This window comes from Rhododendron vialii, chromosome 10a (genome assembly GCF_030253575.1).
Source record: "Rhododendron vialii isolate Sample 1 chromosome 10a, ASM3025357v1".
Lineage (NCBI taxonomy): Eukaryota > Viridiplantae > Streptophyta > Magnoliopsida > Ericales > Ericaceae > Rhododendron > Rhododendron vialii.
This window is the reverse complement of record NC_080566.1, coordinates 30,302,482-30,321,166: the sequence shown is the minus strand read 5'-3', so window position 1 is coordinate 30,321,166 and position 18,685 is coordinate 30,302,482. Positions and strand designations below refer to the sequence as shown.

General features: G+C 39.1%; 1 protein-coding gene across 6 annotated transcripts; it reads right to left on the bottom strand.

Annotated features, from left to right (window-relative positions):
* Nucleotides 1-229: 229 nt before the first annotated feature.
* LOC131303266 (tRNA(His) guanylyltransferase 2-like) lies at nucleotides 230-18,469 on the bottom strand. Of its 6 annotated transcripts, none has more exons than XM_058330056.1 (14): nucleotides 18,041-18,469; nucleotides 10,212-10,368; nucleotides 8,053-8,184; nucleotides 7,901-7,945; nucleotides 6,308-6,477; nucleotides 6,063-6,148; nucleotides 4,833-4,958; nucleotides 3,382-3,638; nucleotides 2,978-3,109; nucleotides 2,847-2,891; nucleotides 1,958-2,130; nucleotides 1,705-1,790; nucleotides 972-1,079; nucleotides 230-524 (listed from the first exon to the last, which is right to left on the bottom strand). In XM_058330056.1, the coding sequence occupies exons 2-14, from the start codon at nucleotides 10,313-10,315 to the stop codon at nucleotides 393-395; spliced, it is 1,596 nt and encodes a 531-aa protein (XP_058186039.1). In that variant the 5' UTR covers nucleotides 10,316-10,368; nucleotides 18,041-18,469; the 3' UTR covers nucleotides 230-392. The 6 variants fall into 6 exon arrangements, 5 of the variants coding, with proteins under 5 accessions (XP_058186039.1, XP_058186040.1, XP_058186038.1 ...); XM_058330057.1 differs by lacking the exon at nucleotides 18,041-18,469 and adding an exon at nucleotides 11,060-11,153; XM_058330055.1 differs by lacking the exon at nucleotides 18,041-18,469 and having other exon boundaries at nucleotides 10,212-10,467.
* Between the last annotated feature and the right edge of the window lie 216 nt (nucleotides 18,470-18,685).

The window sequence follows — 18,685 nt, the reverse complement described above, 5'->3', positions numbered from 1 at the left end:
AATCACAATCAAGTTGGGAAAAATGGGCCCTTAAGAGTTACTATGTCCTGGATTCGTGAGGAAGTAGAATTTTAGTCATTTAGACACTTCACTTCATTACACAATTTACTCCTGGTGCAGATCATGGGTACCCCCCCATCTCATTTCTGTGCATTGGCGGAAATTGAGCAAACAAATGATTTGTATATACAGACAATTCCATTTGATAAAAAAGGAAGCGGAATCATAAAAAAAAAGGGGATGAGATCATGAGTTGCATTATGCACATCAAACTGTGGAATTATCATCTCAGAACAATGTAACTGTGAAAACATACGCACTAATTCTGTTATAATTCATCACTAAATTACCGTACACGGTTAATGTTGGATGGGAAAAAATAGATGAATCATCTAACGCTCTTCATCAAGTATATTTGGGTGAGCTTCCCAAAAGCTCTGCTCAATTATGTTACAGTGTTCCACCACAACTTTCTTCCGAGATTTTCCATCAGGTCCATCACCGTACCTCTCAGTTGGATCCTCCTGCATACAAAATGAAAGGGTAAACTCTACAAATGTTGTAGACGGAGTCAGCCACTCTCAAAGTTAGGTGGTGGTTCTTCTCTCAAAACTAATGGAATTAGTCCCGTTTTAGGACTGAAATCTTTGCTAATGTTTAAACTTTAGTCCGCACAAGAATTTTGTTTTTGGAAAACGCAGCTCACGCTGCACAAATCATGTTTAACTTCAGCGCCCTGCAAATTTTCCCCTTGCACTTCCTAAGGATTTGGTCAGGAGCCCTTCAAGGTTTCGTTCCTTGCACTTTTTAACCATTTTGTCATGAATAGCCTTGCCCATTCAGCAGGCGGCAGCATTAACTTTTGGCAATGGATTTGATAAAATGTACAACATGCAAGTCTCACTTTTTCAGAGTGGAAATGGTAAAAATAACATAATCATGGCAGGAAAGAGATTGAGAGACCGACCAACCTTGTCCCAGAAAACAGAGGATCCCTGACGGAACATGGCTGGTAATGTCTGGTAGTCAATACCAAATTGCTGGACAAGCAATTCACTTTTCTCTTGTGCTCGAGTACCCTGTAGAATACACAAAAATCCATGGTAATGTGCATTCTTCTACTTACAAAACCATTTGTTTTGAGTTGATTCATGCTAAATTAGAATCTATCCTTTCTATGTCATAGACATGCCTCACTTATAGTAGCACGTGGACACAAATGAGGACGAGTTCCGGGGAAAAAAAAAAGATTATCTGGTTGCAGCCTAATGATAACTGGTGTCATCAGAAAGCACTCTCTTTGGTCTGGATGCATAAGCAATGAGCCAATGACCTGTGACGTATGACATCAGCAAATAGGCTACTCGCGTTAGCCTTCACCGAATGCATTTACTGTCTACACCACGGCGAAAGGGCTTATAGGACTAACAGAATGTCAATGGGCATAGCAAGGCTTGACAAGTTTTCTCATCCCTTCATGCTTTTAAGTCGAGAAACCTCATATCCTAGTAGCCATGAAGGAGATTATTGTAAAAACAACAAACATTGAAGAGAAACAAAGAAAAGATAGTAACGCAATTTGAGAAGACAGAAAAGTAATGAGCAAAATATAATAGCATTGACTGAAAGAATAATGCTCTGCCAAAGAAAAATACAGGAACACTTCTCAAATGAATATAAATGAATTCCAACAAAGTTTAGCACCTTTAGGTAGTCCTGAGCTTCACTTTTACTCTTGCCAGACTTGACGAGCATCCAGAAACAAGTATTGTACTGATTGTTAATGTGACCTATAATTCATAAACATAACAGAAGCAGTGCGTTTAGAAGTAAGTTCTCACGGAAAACATTTTTTTTATCAAGGGATTGCAGTGCACCTTCTTTGTTTTGGTTTATACCATGAAAATTAAGAAATCTCATACCAAAATAAGAGTCAACTCAGGAAACAAGTACTCACAATCAACTTGTCTCCATGCTAGGTAATCTCGAAGAATCTCCTTTGATGGATAACATACAGCCCGTCCATCAAAAGTTGGAGGAGGGTTCTTCAACTCTTTCTGTGGGAAGAAACCTTTCCACTTCATTACATACATTGAAGAGAAAAATGATACAATGACAGACACAATGCCACTGCAAAGGTGATTTAAGGCTGTAAGTCCGCATTAAATAGAGGAGTTGCCATCAATCAATTGCAACTAAACTTCACAGGAAGAGAGGAGGATTGTGTCTTAACATACTTCTAAACGGTAATAGTTTTCATGTAATGGCCAAATCAATATGCTTCTACTCAGACTGCAAAGGCTCTATAGAGCCTAGAAAGGCCCTACCCCTACATTCCAGAGCTGAGTTTGTTTCAAGGACAAGGGGCTTCTATCATGATCATCAGTCGCCAAAAATTTCAGCCTCTTGAAGTAAAGCTTACAATCCAACAGAAAACAAAGACGTTGATCTCTAATCTCTATACTTCAGCTAGAAAATCTAGTAAATAATAGAAATCACAGTCACTATCTTCACTCACAAAAAGCACTGATAGAATTTTGGATTCAACCTACGTAAGTATCTGAGAAGTAGATCTCATGCCAACGGTTAATTCTGCCAAATCAGCATAACTCATAATAGCAAGATTCAAGACTATTATTTAGACATATAAAAGGTGTTCTCATTTCGCAGGAATGATTGGTAAGCCAAAATATGCCAATCATGTTATCTAAGAAGATCCCACCCATCATGCAGTGCACCCAAAACTTCACTCCAAGTGCATTTCCAGAATGATTTCCAACATGTGATATCTACTGGGAAAATCAGCACAATAGCATAGGAAGAAAAGAGAACGATGGACAAGAAACCTGGCATGCCGGTCATGGAACTGGGAATCCCTCTTCAAAACAAAGCTGATTTAAAAAAATTTAATTAAAAAACACAATTGTGCTGAATCAAAAGGTAGGACTGAAAAAGTATGCTAAAACAAATTTATAACCTGAACTCATCACTGACACCATATGAGAAGACTACATCCTTGAACTCTTCCATCACAGCCACTGCACATGAATTCATAAGGTTCAAAGCCTGCCCATCGTTTGGCTTCTCAAATTCATGCTCTTCAGAAAATCTACCAAGAGGCATAAAACTGAATGGTTGAGTTCCACTAGCAACATCTAGTGGATTAAACAAGCCACAAAATTCCATGCATCACGATTTTTCCTACACCCAGTAATCATAAAATTCCTGAAACCAAGAACATCCTACACAGCAGCGCCCAGGTTCATTTGGTACTTCTTAGTGGAACTCATGGAACTCTCTGTCAGACTTCTTCAACAATGGAGTTTCTGCGAGTCAGTCAAAGCAACAGAGGACCATATCGCTAAACATTTATTTATTTACCCGTGAAAGTGACGGCCATCAATTCTGACCACAATCCAAGTAGAAGGCAACAACTTGCGCTCAAATTCGAAGGACTTGACATATTCAGGTTTAACTTTGTTGATGTCCTCTTCAAAACTACCTAGCTCCTTCAGGAGACACGAGTGCTCACTCCAGAAGCTTCCTGATGCTATATTTCCTGAATGGACCAAAATTACGTTCCTCCCAGGACTTTTAACAAGAGTTTCACCGTCTTTATATTTATCAATATCTTCCACCTGAAATAAAGATGATAAAGGTTTTAGCTTGAAAGGTTAGACGGAGTATGCAAGTGAAGACAAGAGAGCAACAAAGATTCGAAAGACTAAAGTCTATTTTCCCATCATGTGTATCTGCAGGAAAGGCAAGGTATTATGTTTTCCATTTTTCTCAAGTAGGCACAGTTAAGTGGCGTTCAGGCCAAGCAGAAAATCCCAAGCCTCGCTATCATGGTCTTGTACCAATTTATCCCAACCAACATTGACTACTACAAGATACTCATGCAGATTTCGGCTCCCAAAAGGACAATTGTAGCCTTTGTAGGATCACTTGGATCAGTAATCATGAAGTATATACATCCGGTATCCGGATCCTTGGATAAATCCTGGTGAATCCTTGAATGTAGAGGAGAACAGTTTGAAGGAACTAAGTTTTACGTTAACACAAACTCCCAAAAGCAGTCAGTACACCATATTCCATTTTTCCTCATGGTGTCCCACAGTAGTGTCATTTCATCCTCTCTATAGGCTTTGGACCTTCATATCGGCCTCAACAGTTGGCACCTTGTCCAATGAGATAGCGCACATCTGTACATGCAACTGTACCAGCCAAGGCTGACATAGCTGGTAGCAGGATAGTACTAATTTTCACCTGTAGCGGGTCTTGCTACAAAAGCCGGCTTACAAGTGTATTTGTATTTCGATTTTTAGCCTAGCAGCCCATAACCTACGACCAATGCCTGTTATAGAGCCTAGCCGCCCATAACCCTATGACCAATGGCTGTTATAGAGCCTAGCCGGCCATAACCCTTACGACCATCCATTAAAGCAAGATAGATACTCTGTAGAACTGACAGGCAAGGAAAGTGATTCACCTGGATCTTCTTCCTATCAGCTTCTTCCAGGGAAGGAAAGTTACACGAGTCAGTGTAGCAAGGAGAGACTTCGACTCAACTACTATTTTCTGTGACAGTTTCAGCACAAAAATGTTTCCACACTTTCCAATACTTTGATTTTTCATTTTTATCAAACTACCCCTAAGGCAATGTAAATTAGTCAACCATAAAATCACAGTTAAAAGAGTGAAATATAATACACATTAAAATTAAAACCACAGGAAGACTTAGATTAGTTACATTAGTAGAAGCCAATTCAGTAAAAATAAATAAATCGAAACAAAATAAAAGGAGAAGAAGATCAAGAAAATGGTGTAACCTCTGACTTGCATCTCTTTGCCCTCCTGAGAACGCATGACCCTTGGCGGAACATTGGAGGAAGTTTTTTGTAGTTGATACCAAACTGTTGGAAAAGCAGCTCATTTTTCTCTTGTTTCCCAGTTCCCTGAAAATAAACATCTAATCTATCAGGTTATTTTCCCAATTTGCCAAGTTAAGATAGTGAAGTGTCTGTTACAAAAGGTAATTTACACAGATGTGAGGGTCATATGTAAAGCTAATTCCATAGGCTACTATAAATTCTTGTAAAATACCATGGATATTGTATTCATCAGTAGCAGCTGGGTGCTGTTGTATTATGTAAATATGTACTAGGGCTAGAGATGTCCCCTTCCTTACTTTAATCAATTCTAACTAACATTTAAGAACTCCCTAGCATCGATGTGCATGTAAGCAATTAACTATTTAGGAGAAAATCGAAGTCTAGCAAATCTTATCTTGAAGTAGGGTGGGAACACAATGGGAAACTGGAAGTCCAAGCAAACAGACCTCAAATGCCAAACACATAAAAGTGAATTATGCAGCATTCCTCAATCCTTGCAGAGCTTGTGGCACAAAAAGTCAAGGAATTTGACCGAATATCATTTAAACTAGATAGCAGAAGATTGATATCACCATAAACCCTGTTCTACTTCTTCCTTCCAAATGCTAGGCAGAAGCAAGTTCTATGTCTAGCCTATCGTCACATCACCAGAATATCGGCTGACTTTGAAGCTCGGCTGACTTTGAAGCATGGGTACTTTAAAAAAAGGTCAAACATATTGGGCACTATTACTAAGTGCACTAATACTTTGTGAGTCACATCTGCATGCGTATCAGATTTGCAAAACACAAAACCAAACTGCAATCGGGTTCTGACCTATACGGGTATCGTAATAGCACTTCCTTTTATAACTAGATAAAATTAACATGATAGGACATCTTTTTAATTCTTAGCATGCATTTAGAATTAAGCTTTGGTTTCTAGGTTATCTAAAATCTAGGCAATGGGAGACCGCCTAGCCAACTAGGCTGAATTTTAGAAAACAGCATTTACGTGCTCAGCAGAAACTTCCATTGAACAAAAAAAAATCCATACATTTGCTATCAACTAGAACCCAGCAAGAGCAGTAAACAAATGGATGCCACCAACATGAAAAATAAGACCTCACATCTGGGGCACTACATCAGAAAAATTCCTAAATTGGCTAAATAATGCAAATGTGAGCACCTTCAGAACTTCTTGTGCTTCCCTTTCACTCTTCCCACATTTGATCAGCATCCAAAGACAAGTATTACACTGGTTTTGGACATGACCTGCAAAAGAATAAAAATGTTGTGCTTTAATCCTGAAGTTCAGAACCTCTGTATACCTATCATGTATGAACCCAATAATCCATATTCATGAAACAATTGTGAAATAAGATTACTCGGGGGCATTTTTCTGGAGGCTCAGTCTCAGTAGCAGACACTTACAATCGTTTTGTCTCCATGTAAGGTATGCTTGAAGAACCTCCATTGATGCACAGGTTATGATACGAGATTGAAATGAAGGAGGGAACCTCAACTCCATCTGAGGAAAATAATCCTTCCACTTTGTCACATATACAGATGAGAAGAGGGATACGACGACAGAGAGTATTTTGCTGCAAAGAAAATTTTAGTAGTGAGCTTTCTTTTATTGAGAATATTTTAGTAGTGAACTTAATAAGTCTATGACCCTGATCAGGAAAAAGATTAAAGAATTTCATTTGGTGGTAAGCTTTTTCATGTGGAAGATGGACAGTGGGAGGAGGATTCGAGGAGAAAACCTGCCTATACATGTAGATGTACATATCCCTTGGTTTTAAAGGCAGAACTCCTAAACTTCATCATTACCTAGGTTATTCCCAAACTGGACATTTTCCTTTTGCGATACAAAATCCCAAGGGACCCCATATTGTTAACATTCAAGATGGCTTTCCGTTTATAACTTCCCTAATTTTTTTCCTTGGAGACATTAGGATGGCATATGGACTTCAATTTAAGATGGCTAGAAGCAAAAACACGTATATGGCAAATCTAAATGATCAAACGAAAAGGTTTCCATTGTCCTGCACTAAATTTCTATCAAAGGAAGGGATATTCTAGATAGTAACTGTATAAAGCTAGAGCTAGATTCACAAAGTTCATATCTGCAAAGTGTTCTAGAAATGTAATACCAGGTACGATATACAAACCAGATGTGATTATGATACATATGGTTATGGAGCTAGCTATGCTTGAAATTCTATTAGCACTAATGCTGTGACAATCCCACCAAACTCCAACAATGGAAACCAGAAAAAGTTCTCTTGTGGCAACCTTCTACATGCCCTAGATTCATACTGGAAGGAATAGTACCGAGAAAGTGCTTATGGAGTATGGACAAGGAGAAGATCATCAAATCATGCTTGACTATCAAAAAGAAGCTGGGTGCTTGATCTCCATGGCAATCAACAACGTCATTCACCTAATCCATTCACAACTAATACTACTGCAGACACCGAATAAAGGGGATATCCATTGTGGTTATGACGTAGCTCATTTCTCGTATAAAGACACTACTATTATTTTTCTTTCTCTGCATTACTGACCAGTTTAGTTCAAAATAATCCTTATGAGCAATGGTAATCAAAACTCAACAACAGGAGGAAGTTAAACTTGATACATCTAGTACCTGACTGAGTTTTCAATTTTTGGGATGTCCCAAAATGTTTGTACTCTTTAAAAAGTCAAAACTAAAAAGTGTGTAAATTTTACAAAAACTAACCCTCATTAATGATTAAAAATCATAAAAATATAATCAAACTTTCTATGGAAACGTGCATTAATTGCATGTCCCCTTAAAAAGTTGGATTCCCCATACATGACAAGCAATACGGGACGGAGGGATTAAATATTTTCCAAAAATGCAATCCCGAATAGTAACTTATAGCAAAGTTGCACAACCAACCCACATTGACGTCGACTCAGAAGTATTTGTCACAATCACCAAAATCTGACAACACCATTAGGCCAATCACACAGAGGCTAAGATATGAAAAGTACCTAGCACGCCTCTTGTAAAACGCGGACTTCTTTTTGAAAACAAAGCTGCAAGTCACATCCCCAAAAGTGAATAAAATCCACCAAGCTAGTGATAGTGAAATGATAATGACCATCATGAAATTTGGCAAGATAATGACTAACCAAGGAGATACCTGTACTCATCCCTGAATCCGTAAGAGAAGACAATATCTGGATACTCTTCCAAAATGGCAGCGGCACAAGTGTTCATCAAATTCAAAGCTTTCTCATCGTTTGGTTTCTCAAACTTGTGAACATCAGAAAACCTATGAGAGAGAGATTGAACAATACAGTAAAGTTTCCAATATAACCATCAAATATGGCCTACCAACTACCCAGTGAAGCTTAGTACAAACCATGACAGCAAGATCCGAAAGTGACACAATTTGTAAGATAGAGTCACTTCAGCAATCTCAATACGACGACAACCACAACATGCACCATGACTACATTGAGCAAATGTGCAAGCCATTTCAAGTTTCAACGATGTTAAATAGCCAACTTGTAATTTATCCAGCATACTCCTTTCCGCCTTTTTAACGTCAAAATCTTCATATAATAACTAATATAAGGTTGGGAAGAAAGTTCCTCCTCCCACTCTCACCCTTGGTCCTGCACATGTATGTGTAAATGCAAGTTCAGTAGAGCACAAACACATAGTTGTGGACAGTGGGTACAACCTTGCAGGCGATACATGGCCAACTCACACGGACACTCCTCACGTGCACTCATGCAGCGTGACAACAAATTCCTTCAGTTAATGTCATACTGGCCATAGGCTTACACTTACCCTTACCAGGCAGCAGTCAAAGACTCAAATCTACCTCAAGCGAAACTAGGCTGAAAAAGGAGCTAAGTGAGTCCGCCTGAAATTATCATAGAACTTGTGGATTCGAGGATGGAGTTAGAATTCTTAACACACAATATAGCCTCGCCCTACCAATGGGCGGTGAGGCTTGCTCACTGATTAACTTGAGAGAGAGAGAGAGAGAGAGAGAGAGAGAGAGAGAGAGACCGTTGTTGACCAGAGCTGACTCCTAGTACACTCTTATCTTACAATTCTTACCTACATCTCACATTCTAGATAAATGTAAAATGGTGCTAGTGGGTCAGACACGCGTGTGCCCAAGCACAACAGGTGATAGTAGTGGAACTAGGGAAGCCACGTCACCTCTCCATGGCTGAGTTGGCTCCCCTAGCTCTATCCCTTGCACAAAAGGGACCTCCCACCCATAAAAAAAGATTCCACAGGCCCACAGCATGCCAAGTGTATTCACTTGAATACCCTCGATTTTCATACAAACAATTAGGTTATTCTCAGCTCATTGCACGATAAAATTGGAAACTCAATCCACCCTAATCTAAAACTTGAACATCCATCCCAAGTTCATTTACGTATGATTAATTAGTTTGACATAAACATGAATATTCCTAAGGCGACCATATGAGGCTAGATCATATTAACTACATCCTCTTTTATCTTTAGCCTCCAAATCCCAACCCATTCGTGACTGGTGCAAGGAGTCACATTACATAATAACCAAGTATTATTGTTTAAACAGGTATAGAATTTTGGTTTGACAATGTTAAGTGTTAGGCCTCAAAAAAAATTGTTTTTCTATATCTTTAAATTTTTAGCAGAAACTATATCATAGAATGATCTCTTTTTGTGATTGGAGAATTTTAAATAAACTTATCAGTTAACAATAAACGACAAGTACTAATGTGTTGTTTATGTTCACAATCTTGAAACCTAGAGTTCTGGATGACAACCCACATAAACTGTCTAGAGCCGCCACTGTGCCTGTTGCCTGGCTCTCACATCTCTTTACCCTACATCAGTGTCATCGCCTTTCATCATCAAGCCTATCATCTTCCCAGAGGGCTCGGGGTCAGTCAGGTCATCTATCACTGTCCAGTGACTCCAGTGTCCATACTGGTCAACCTCTGTCTATTGCTCAAAAATTCGTTTTGGGTATCGCCTTTAGATGTATAGTCACGGCACCCCAAACAAAAGAATCCAGGATTTGTGATTCTAGAACTCAACAAGGAAAATGTTACTGATTTACAGAATGAAGGACCCATCTATTTGTTTCTTAAATCTCAACAATAAAATGCAGGAACTAGAGACCAGAACACCAATGAATGACGGAAAAGATGATCATTAGCACATATAATGTTTCAATCTCATATTTTGTATACTATTACATGTAAATCTTGGTCCATAAAAGAAATAAATACAGCTTTATTTAACTCAATGTCAGTCAAACTAATAATTGATTTTATTCAATACCTGCGAAAATTGCGGCCCTTGATCCGAACAACAATCAAATTAGGCAGCATAACTTCATCTTCTTCTTCGAATGATTTCACGTACTCGTATTTGCTGTTTGCCATAAGACTACTCAACAGCGTACAGAAGCTACTCTCTCCGTCTAGCTTCTTGCTTTCTACCAGAACAACAAACACACACTTGGTAGTCTAAATAAATTCGTTCAATATATACTCGTATATGTATGTATGGATGCACACCTTTTGATCCGAAATAGTAGAGTTTTTTTTATTTATGAAAATATCCCTCAAACTATCCACTTTTTTCCTACTTTGTCCTCAAACCATTAAAATCACCTATTTCGTCCTCGAACTATCCAATTCCCGCCTATTAAGTCCAAATCCTAACTCCATCCATGAATTTGGATGGAAAACTGAAATTTCATCTCCATAACTCCCAAATTCGGATGAACCTCTCTCTCCCTCTCTCTCTCTGTGTATGAGACAAACCAAATTTCTCCTCTTCTTCACACCCCCACAAACCCATATGGGAACCAATTCCTAACCCATTACTCTACAAAACAAACCCAATTCCAGCCCTCCTCTCTCTCTCTCACCCACACGCCCACCCCCGGCACACCCACCGAACCCATAAGAATTGTCGATATCTGTAATTAGAAAACTTTTTTTTGTAAATCTCGCCGGAAACCTACCAAATCCCTTCCCTTACATCACTCAATCTCTCTTCCCAATTAATCAAAATCAAATTGGGATATCAAGGGCTGATGTGATGGTTTGATTAATCTCACGATGTCAGATTGGGAGTTCCCCGATTCATAAATCAAAATACCACATCGACGTCGGAGTTACCTGAGAAATCCCGTGTCGTTGTCGTCAGAGACTAGGTGATTTAATACCTCATCGAGTACAACAACAAAAATTGAAAACCGAAGTTGGAATCGTGGCTGGGACCAATGTTCTAAAAGTCGCTCGGCGTTCGTCGCTCGGTCGACCACTTTCGAGCTTCAAGACCTATTAATCGCGATTAATCGGCTTGTAGCAATTAGTCGGATTTTTATTTATTTATATATAAATACTCCCCAATGACAACTCTCATAAAAAATTGAACATTCATCTATCAATCCAACAACATCAATTGTTTTTCAAATATGACATAGAAATCTCTCATTTACAAAAAATTGTTAACATGATTATAATACCAACTGGTACTAGGTATGGGCCGTTCATTTATTAGTCACTTACCAACTATAATAACTTTATTTATATACACCAAACAATACTACACTTCGTGTTAAGATTTAATAAAAAATATTACTACACTTTGTTTCCAGAATTACTAACGTGTCAATATTGGTATGGGCTTTTAAAAAAAAAACACTAATGTTCGAGGTCGGTGGAGACGTGGAGTGAGAGGAGATCTCGAATTTGAGAGAGAGAGGCGATAGACGGCTCGAAAATCTCGTGTTTTACACAGAGATATGACAGGTGACTCCGAGATCGATCAATCGATGATTGGGTGTTGAACAAGCCCTAAATACTTTGATTCAAAACCCTTAAATTGGTATGAGTATATAACAGTTACACCCCTTGATTTTCCAAAATTATAGACTTTACCCTTATTAATCGCCGATAGCCGACTAATCGCCCATTAACCGATTAATCGACTTATCACCGCTAGACGCCAACTGACTAATCGCCGGTTGATCGCCGACTAACTCCGATTAACCTCCTGACCTACTAATTCAACCTTCGAGGCATTAATCTAATCGGTTAGGCCAAATTTTCGATTAATCGACGATTAAATCATTCTTTTAGAACACTGGCTGGGACAGTGTTTGAATTGTCAGAATTGGACACCTCCTTCATAGCCGGACGGCGGCGCAATCGGGACCATGTCTTTGTCGGAATTGATTAATAGAATTTGTTCTCATCATCGTCGTCGAGTTCATCTGGGTCGTCGTCGTGGTGTTTTTGCGTTTTGTCTTCGTAATGAGAAGAGGGTTGATCCGAATTTGGGAGTTACTCCCTCCGGTCCAAAATATTTGTCCGGTCCGCAAAACGGAGTGTTAAAAATAATACAATTTTTGCAAGAAAAAATCAAAAGTTTTTTAACAACTTACTAGATATCAATGAGTATTTTTAATTTGTGAAAAAAGTTTAAATTTTTTCTTGCATTATTTTTATCACTCTGTTTTGCGGGCCGGACAATCATTTTGGGACGGAGGGAGTATATTACAGGGGTAAAAATCACGGATACCCCCTGACATTTGAATAAAAGGCACGCACACCCCATGACATTCAAGTAAAGTCGCGGACACCCCTTGACATTAGTAACGTGTACCACTCAAACCCCATATCTAACAGATCACCAAACAGTAACATTTCTAGCAACTTTTATTTTATTTTTTTGCGAAATTTCCAAATCGCCCCGATGGATTTTATTGGGTAAAATTCAAAATATGAATTTGACATGGATTTCGTTAGTTTCCCTTTTTCTCAGTATCATTTTACTACCAAATTACTCATACACTTGCTGATAATAAAAAATAAAAACTACTTATACACTAAACAGGCATCTTCACTGGGATCATTTCTCTTGTTTTCAGCTTTCACAGTCAATCATCATCATCATCCTCATTTGCTTATATATAAGGTGGTTGCGGGTGAGACTGTTGTTCCTCGAATGGCTTTGCAATATTTTGCCCCTTCCTTTGTGAATGAGAAACTTGTTGTGAGTCCTCCTGAGGAGGTTGTGCTTTTGGGCTCTGAAAAGTGGAAGGACTGCGTAGTAGGGTATTTTATTGATCGCAAGTTGCCTTTTAGAGCTGTTAAGTCAATTGCTGAAAGGATCTAGGCTAAATTTGGGCTTGTTGATGTTTTATCCAATGAGGAGGGTTTCTTTTTCTTCCAATTTGATAAGGTAGGGGCTTATAGGGAATTAATTGAAGCTGGTCCGTGTCACTTTGGGGATAGGTTGTTGGTTCTTAAACAATGGCATCCCCATATGTGTCTTGAGAAGGAGCAAGTTCAGAAAATCCCAATCTGGGCCCAATTTTATAATGTTCCGCTGGATTTATGGACTGCTCAGGGTTTGAGTTATGTGGCTAGTGCTGTAGGTAAACCTCTTTATGCAGATCGTACAACGGAGACATGCCAGAGGCTTCACTATGCCAAAATATGCGTTGAAATTGACGTAGATTCTGTGTTACCTGATAGTTTTGATATTGTTTTAGCTAATGGGGATAAGTTCTCTATCAAAGTCTGGTATCCTTGGCGGCCTTTGAAATGTGACAAGTGCAAAGTCTTTGGTCATAGAACTTGTCAAGATGTTGCCTCTGGTGTTTCTAAGCTTGGAGCTCAACAACAGGTTTGGGTTGTTAAAGGAGGACAGAATCCTATCCAGAATGGTGAGCCAGTGCAGGTTACATCTGCCTCTTCTAGAGCAGTTACTGAAGCAGTTTTGGAGCCAATTGATTCTGTTATTTCTCAGGAAAACCAGGTGTTTTCTTCTGACCAGCGTGTAGGGGGTCCTGGTCTGGATAAGGTTCACACGCCAGGGTCTGCTCAAATTTGTGGTGGCAGTACCTCTGATCCTAATAAGTTTGCAGTGTTACAGCTCCCTTCCGATGAAGTCTTTCCTGATGGGGTTGATCCTCTTCCTTCTGAAGCTGCTTTCCATGATGGTTTGATTCAAGGTTTGAAGTCTGATATTATTCCTCCTGCTCAAAAGGGCAAGGGTAGGAATAAGGGTCGGGGGCGTAAGTAAGTATTTTTTCTTTAATGGTTAAAGTAGGTTCTTGGAACATACGAGGGTTAAATGATCCTCTGAAACAACGAGAAGTCAGATCTGTCATTTTAGCTAATAAGTTTAGTCTGTTTGGTGTGGTTGAGACGAAAGTTCGATTGGAAAATATCCAGTCCACTATGGCTGTTTGCTTCCCTAGTAGTTGGAAAACTATTCATAATTACACTACTGGCCCTGTTGCTAGGATTATTCTGGGTTGGGATAGTGCTGTGTTTTCTGTTTCTCCTGTTTTTACTTCTGATCAGCTTATAGTAGTCGAGGTGGACTTTATTCAAGATAAGAGGAAATTTTTGCTATCTGTGGTCTATGGCCATAATCGTATTGGAGATAGAAGACCCCTCTGGGCAGATATGCGATATGTCTATCAGTTGGATACTTCTAAACCTTGGATTCAGCTTGGGGACTTTAATGTGGTCAGGGTTTCTACTGAACGGCTCATTGGTTTTGATAATTCTGCAGCTGCTGACTTTAATGATTGTCTACTTAATATTGCTCAAGATGACATGCCCTCCAAAGGTTTTTGGTTTACCTGGACTAATAAAAGGGGAGGGGATGGTAGGAATAAGAGTAAACTGGATAGAGTTTTGACTAACCTCGCTTGGTTGGATATGTTTCCTAATGCTGAAACTTCTTTCCTTGCTCCCGGTGTTTCAGATCATTGCCTTATCTCTGTGGCTATGGTCTCCCCCAATGGCAGAAGGAAGCCTTTTAAATTTTTCAACTTTTGGCTTCAACATCCTGAGTTTGGTCAGATTCTGAATAATTCTTGGTGTGACCCTTTGGAAGGGAGGCCTATGTTTGTTCTCTCCTCCAAGCTTAGGAGACTCAAGAGTGATTTGAAACACTTGAATCTGAAGTGCTACTCTAATATCAGTAAAAGGGTTCTGGAAGCTAAGGCTGAGCTATCTAATGTGCAGGCAAGATTGTTTGCCTCTCCTACTGATGACATCTTATGCACACAGGAAAAGGATTTAGTTTCCAAGTATATGGAGTTAAGATATGCAGAAGAGGCTTTTGTCAAGCAACGTTCCAGGATCAAATGGTTAGCTTTAGGAGATAACAATACTAGATTTTTCCACCAAAAAGTATGTGATCACCGAGCTAGGAACACCATCTTGAGTTTACAAAATGGTGACGGTCTAATTTTGGAAGATCCAGCGGCAATTAGATCTGAAATTCTGGGTTACTATGAAGGGTTGCTTGGTACCCCTTTTTGTAATAGAATTGATGCTAAGATCCAACTTCAAAATGCTATGCTTTCTAAAGTTTCTGATGTCCAGAAAGCTGTGTTGATTGCTCCTGTTTCTGAGGCTGAAATTAAGAAGGCTTTGTGGTCTATTAATGGGGATAAATCCCCAGGCCCAGATGGTTATACCTCCCTCTTTTTTCAAAAGAACTGGCAAGTGGTGGGTGCTGATTTGATTGCTGCTATTCAGTCATTCTTTGTGTTCAGTATCATGCCCCCAGCTTGGAATGCTACAGCCATTTCTCTTGTTCCTAAGGTCCATTCTCCTACCTCTATCAAAGACTATAGGCCTATTTCTTGCTGTAATGTAGTGTATAAATGCATTACTAAGGTGTTGGCTAACAGATTACAACCTCTCCTCCCTAGTCTTATCAATCAATCTCAGTCTGCTTTTGTTAAGAACAGATCTATAGTGGATAATGTCTTGCTCATGCAAGAACTAGTCAGGGGCTATCACAGGGATGATGGTGAGCCTAGGAGTGCTATTAAGATTGACTTGATGAAGGCTTATGATTCAGTGGACTGGTCTTTCCTCTTTGACATTATGCACCTAATGGGCTTTCCTTTTGCATTCATTAATTGGGTCAAAAGTTGTGTCTGTTCAGCTAAATATTCTGTTGTTATCAATGGGTCTTTGGAAGGTTATTTTCAAGGTATGAGAGGTTTGAGACAAGGTGACCCTCTGTCTCCTTACCTTTTCCTCTTTGTGATGGAAGCATTTACAGCTCTTCTTCATTCTAGAGTGGAAATGGGTCCTTTTAGTTTCCATCCTAAATGCAGAAGTATAGGCCTGACTCATCTAGTGTTTGCTGATGATCTGTTCATTCTGTGTGGTGCTTCTCAAGACTCTTTCAATCTTATTAACCAATTGTTGATAGATTTTTACTCTTTCTCTGGTCTCAAACCTAACATACACAAGAGCTCTGTATTTTATGCTAGGGTTTCTGAGACTGTCAAGCTGGCTTTGAGTTGCATTCTGCCCATCCCTGAAGCTCACCTCCCTGTCAAGTACCTTGGGGTTCCTCTCATATCTTCTCGATTAAAGGCTGCTGACTGTTTGATTCTTAAGGAGAAAATTCTGAAACGGATTCAGGGGTGGTCAAATAGGCCAGTTTCATATGGAGGTAGAGCACAGCTCATACAATCAGTGCTCTTTTCTGTTCAAGTATACTGGAGCTCCATCTTTGTTATTCCTAGCAAAACTATCAAAGAAATTGAGAGTACTCTGATGGCTTTCCTTTGGTCAGGTTCAGAGATGAAGTCCTCTGCTGCCAAGGTTAAATGGGACCATGTTTGCAGCCCTAAGAAGGAGGGTGGTCTTGGTTTTAGGAGGATAAAGGAATGGAATAAAGCCACAATGCTTAGACACCTTTGGGCCATTTGCAATAAAGCTGACTCTCTCTGGGTGAAATGGATACATACTTATATTATAAAAGGTCAATGTTTTTGGTCCATGGACATCCCGAGTGATGCCTCATGGACAATGAGAAAGGTGTTGAATCTTAGGAGTTTAGGTCAAACCCTCATCAAGTATCAGATTGGGAATGGTCAGAATACTCACTTATGGTTGGATAATTGGCACCCTCTTGGTCCCATTTTTAAAAGATTTGGTGCGAGTGTTGTGTACAATCTTGGCAGGACTTTGTCGGCAAAGGTTTCCTCTATTATTCACAATGGGGCTTGGAGATGGCCTAGGCAAAGGAATAGGGTTACTCAATTTATAGTTGCTCACACCCCTCCAGATTTTCAGCCTAACTGCTTACAAGAAGATTCAGTTGTGTGGCTCCCTCATCCCAATGGCTTTTCAGTTTTCTCTGCGTGGGAAGCTATCAGGGTAAAACTCCCAGTACAGGATTGGGCTCAGGTGGTTTGGTATAAACAGAATGTCCCTAAGTGGTCCTTCATTGTGTGGTTGGCTGTTCAACAAAAGTTGAACACTAAAGATAGACTTTTGAGGTGGGGGATGACTGTGGAAGGTGACTGCACTTTTTGTTCCAATGGCCAGGAAACTCATCATCACTTCTTTTTTCAGTGCCCTTTGTCTCTCTCGGTGTGGGATAGAATGTGGAGAAGGTCTTCAAGCGATCAAATGCCCTCTACCTTGCCGGAAGTCATTGTTTGGTATATCCAGCATGTGAAAGGAACTAGCTTTAGAAGTTTGCTTCTGAAAACTGTTTTAGCTGCTACGGTGTATAATCTTTGGTTAGAAAGGAATCAATGGGTGTTTAATCAGAATGCCTCAACTCAAGATCAGATTATACGTCGAACTTTTTCCTGTGTTCAAGAATCTTTGTGTTTGAAGAGGGGTCTTGACCGAACTCAGCTGAACAGAGACCTTTGCAATAGTTGGGGACTTACATATAGGATTTTTGATGTATAGATTTCTTTCTAGTTTTTCTTGCTCATTTTCAGTTGGCATTAGGTCTGTTTTTTCTGATGTATAATTGCCTTGTTCTTTACGGGGGAATGCCCCTTCAAGCTTGTAGTTGGGTTTGCGCTTTTAATAGAAAGTACTTATCAAAAAAAAAAACAAATAAAATCCAAGTTTGAAGGAGGACTGTGAGACACATCACATAGTTCTCATCCAAATCCAGATAATTATCTGTTTTCCTTAAATTATTGCACAACAGCAACTTCAACTAAACATTACACCATTTGAATGGGAATAAGTAATTATTTTTTAAAAAGATGTTTCGAAACGGGACCTAAGACATACATCAGAATATTCATTAACTATGCTAAATAAGTTCAAAATCAGAAAAGTGTGCATGCTAAATACCAAACTGTGGATTCCTTCATCTGGGTCCCCTCATGTGCATTCAAAAACAATTTTCCAAATGCCAAGTGAATAATTTAGAACTCTCGATGCACTAAAAAAATGCCTGAACTTACATGTCTGAAAGGCCAAAAAAAAAGCACAATACAATTGTTCATCCGAAAAAGTGTCAATGAATAGACACAGCTCTAGGAAAATAAATAATCCATCAAAACATTAATAAAGTCCATAAAAGTATAATTTTTATTGACTTTCTTCAACCGATTTATTAAATGGAGATCAATGTGGTCAATTTTCATTCACTCCTTAATGGTTTTGAACAAACCAAATGCATATCATAATAAAATCATTTCCCAAAACCCATGTAGTGAAAATTGATGCTATGCATTTAGAAATCCACCATTCTGAAGAAAAGGGTTCAAATCAGTAACTTTGAAACCCTAAAACCAAACTACTTCTGAAAACCTAAATCGAAACACTTATTGGATGGGTTTTTGAGATTTTTTAAGTTTGATTTTTGGGGTAATGAGTGGAGAGAGAAATATGGTAATGATTGGATATAGGGGTAATGAGTGGAGAGAGATAGAGAGAGAAATGAGAATAATGATTGGAGGGTAAAGAGAGAAATGAGAAAAATGATTGGAAGTA

Excerpts from the sequence above, each read along its gene's own strand:
- LOC131303266 (XM_058330056.1), bottom strand. The coding sequence starts at position 10,315 with ATGGCAAACAGCAAATACGAGTACGTGAAATCATTCGAAGAAGAAGAT. Across the intron at positions 3,110-3,381 it reads GATGGCCGTCACTTTCACGG|ATTTTCTGAAGAGCATGAAT; the intron begins GTAAATAAATAA and ends GCCTCTTGGTAG. Across the intron at positions 1,791-1,957 it reads AGCATGGAGACAAGTTGATT|GTCACATTAACAATCAGTAC; the intron begins GTGAGTACTTGT and ends TATGAATTATAG.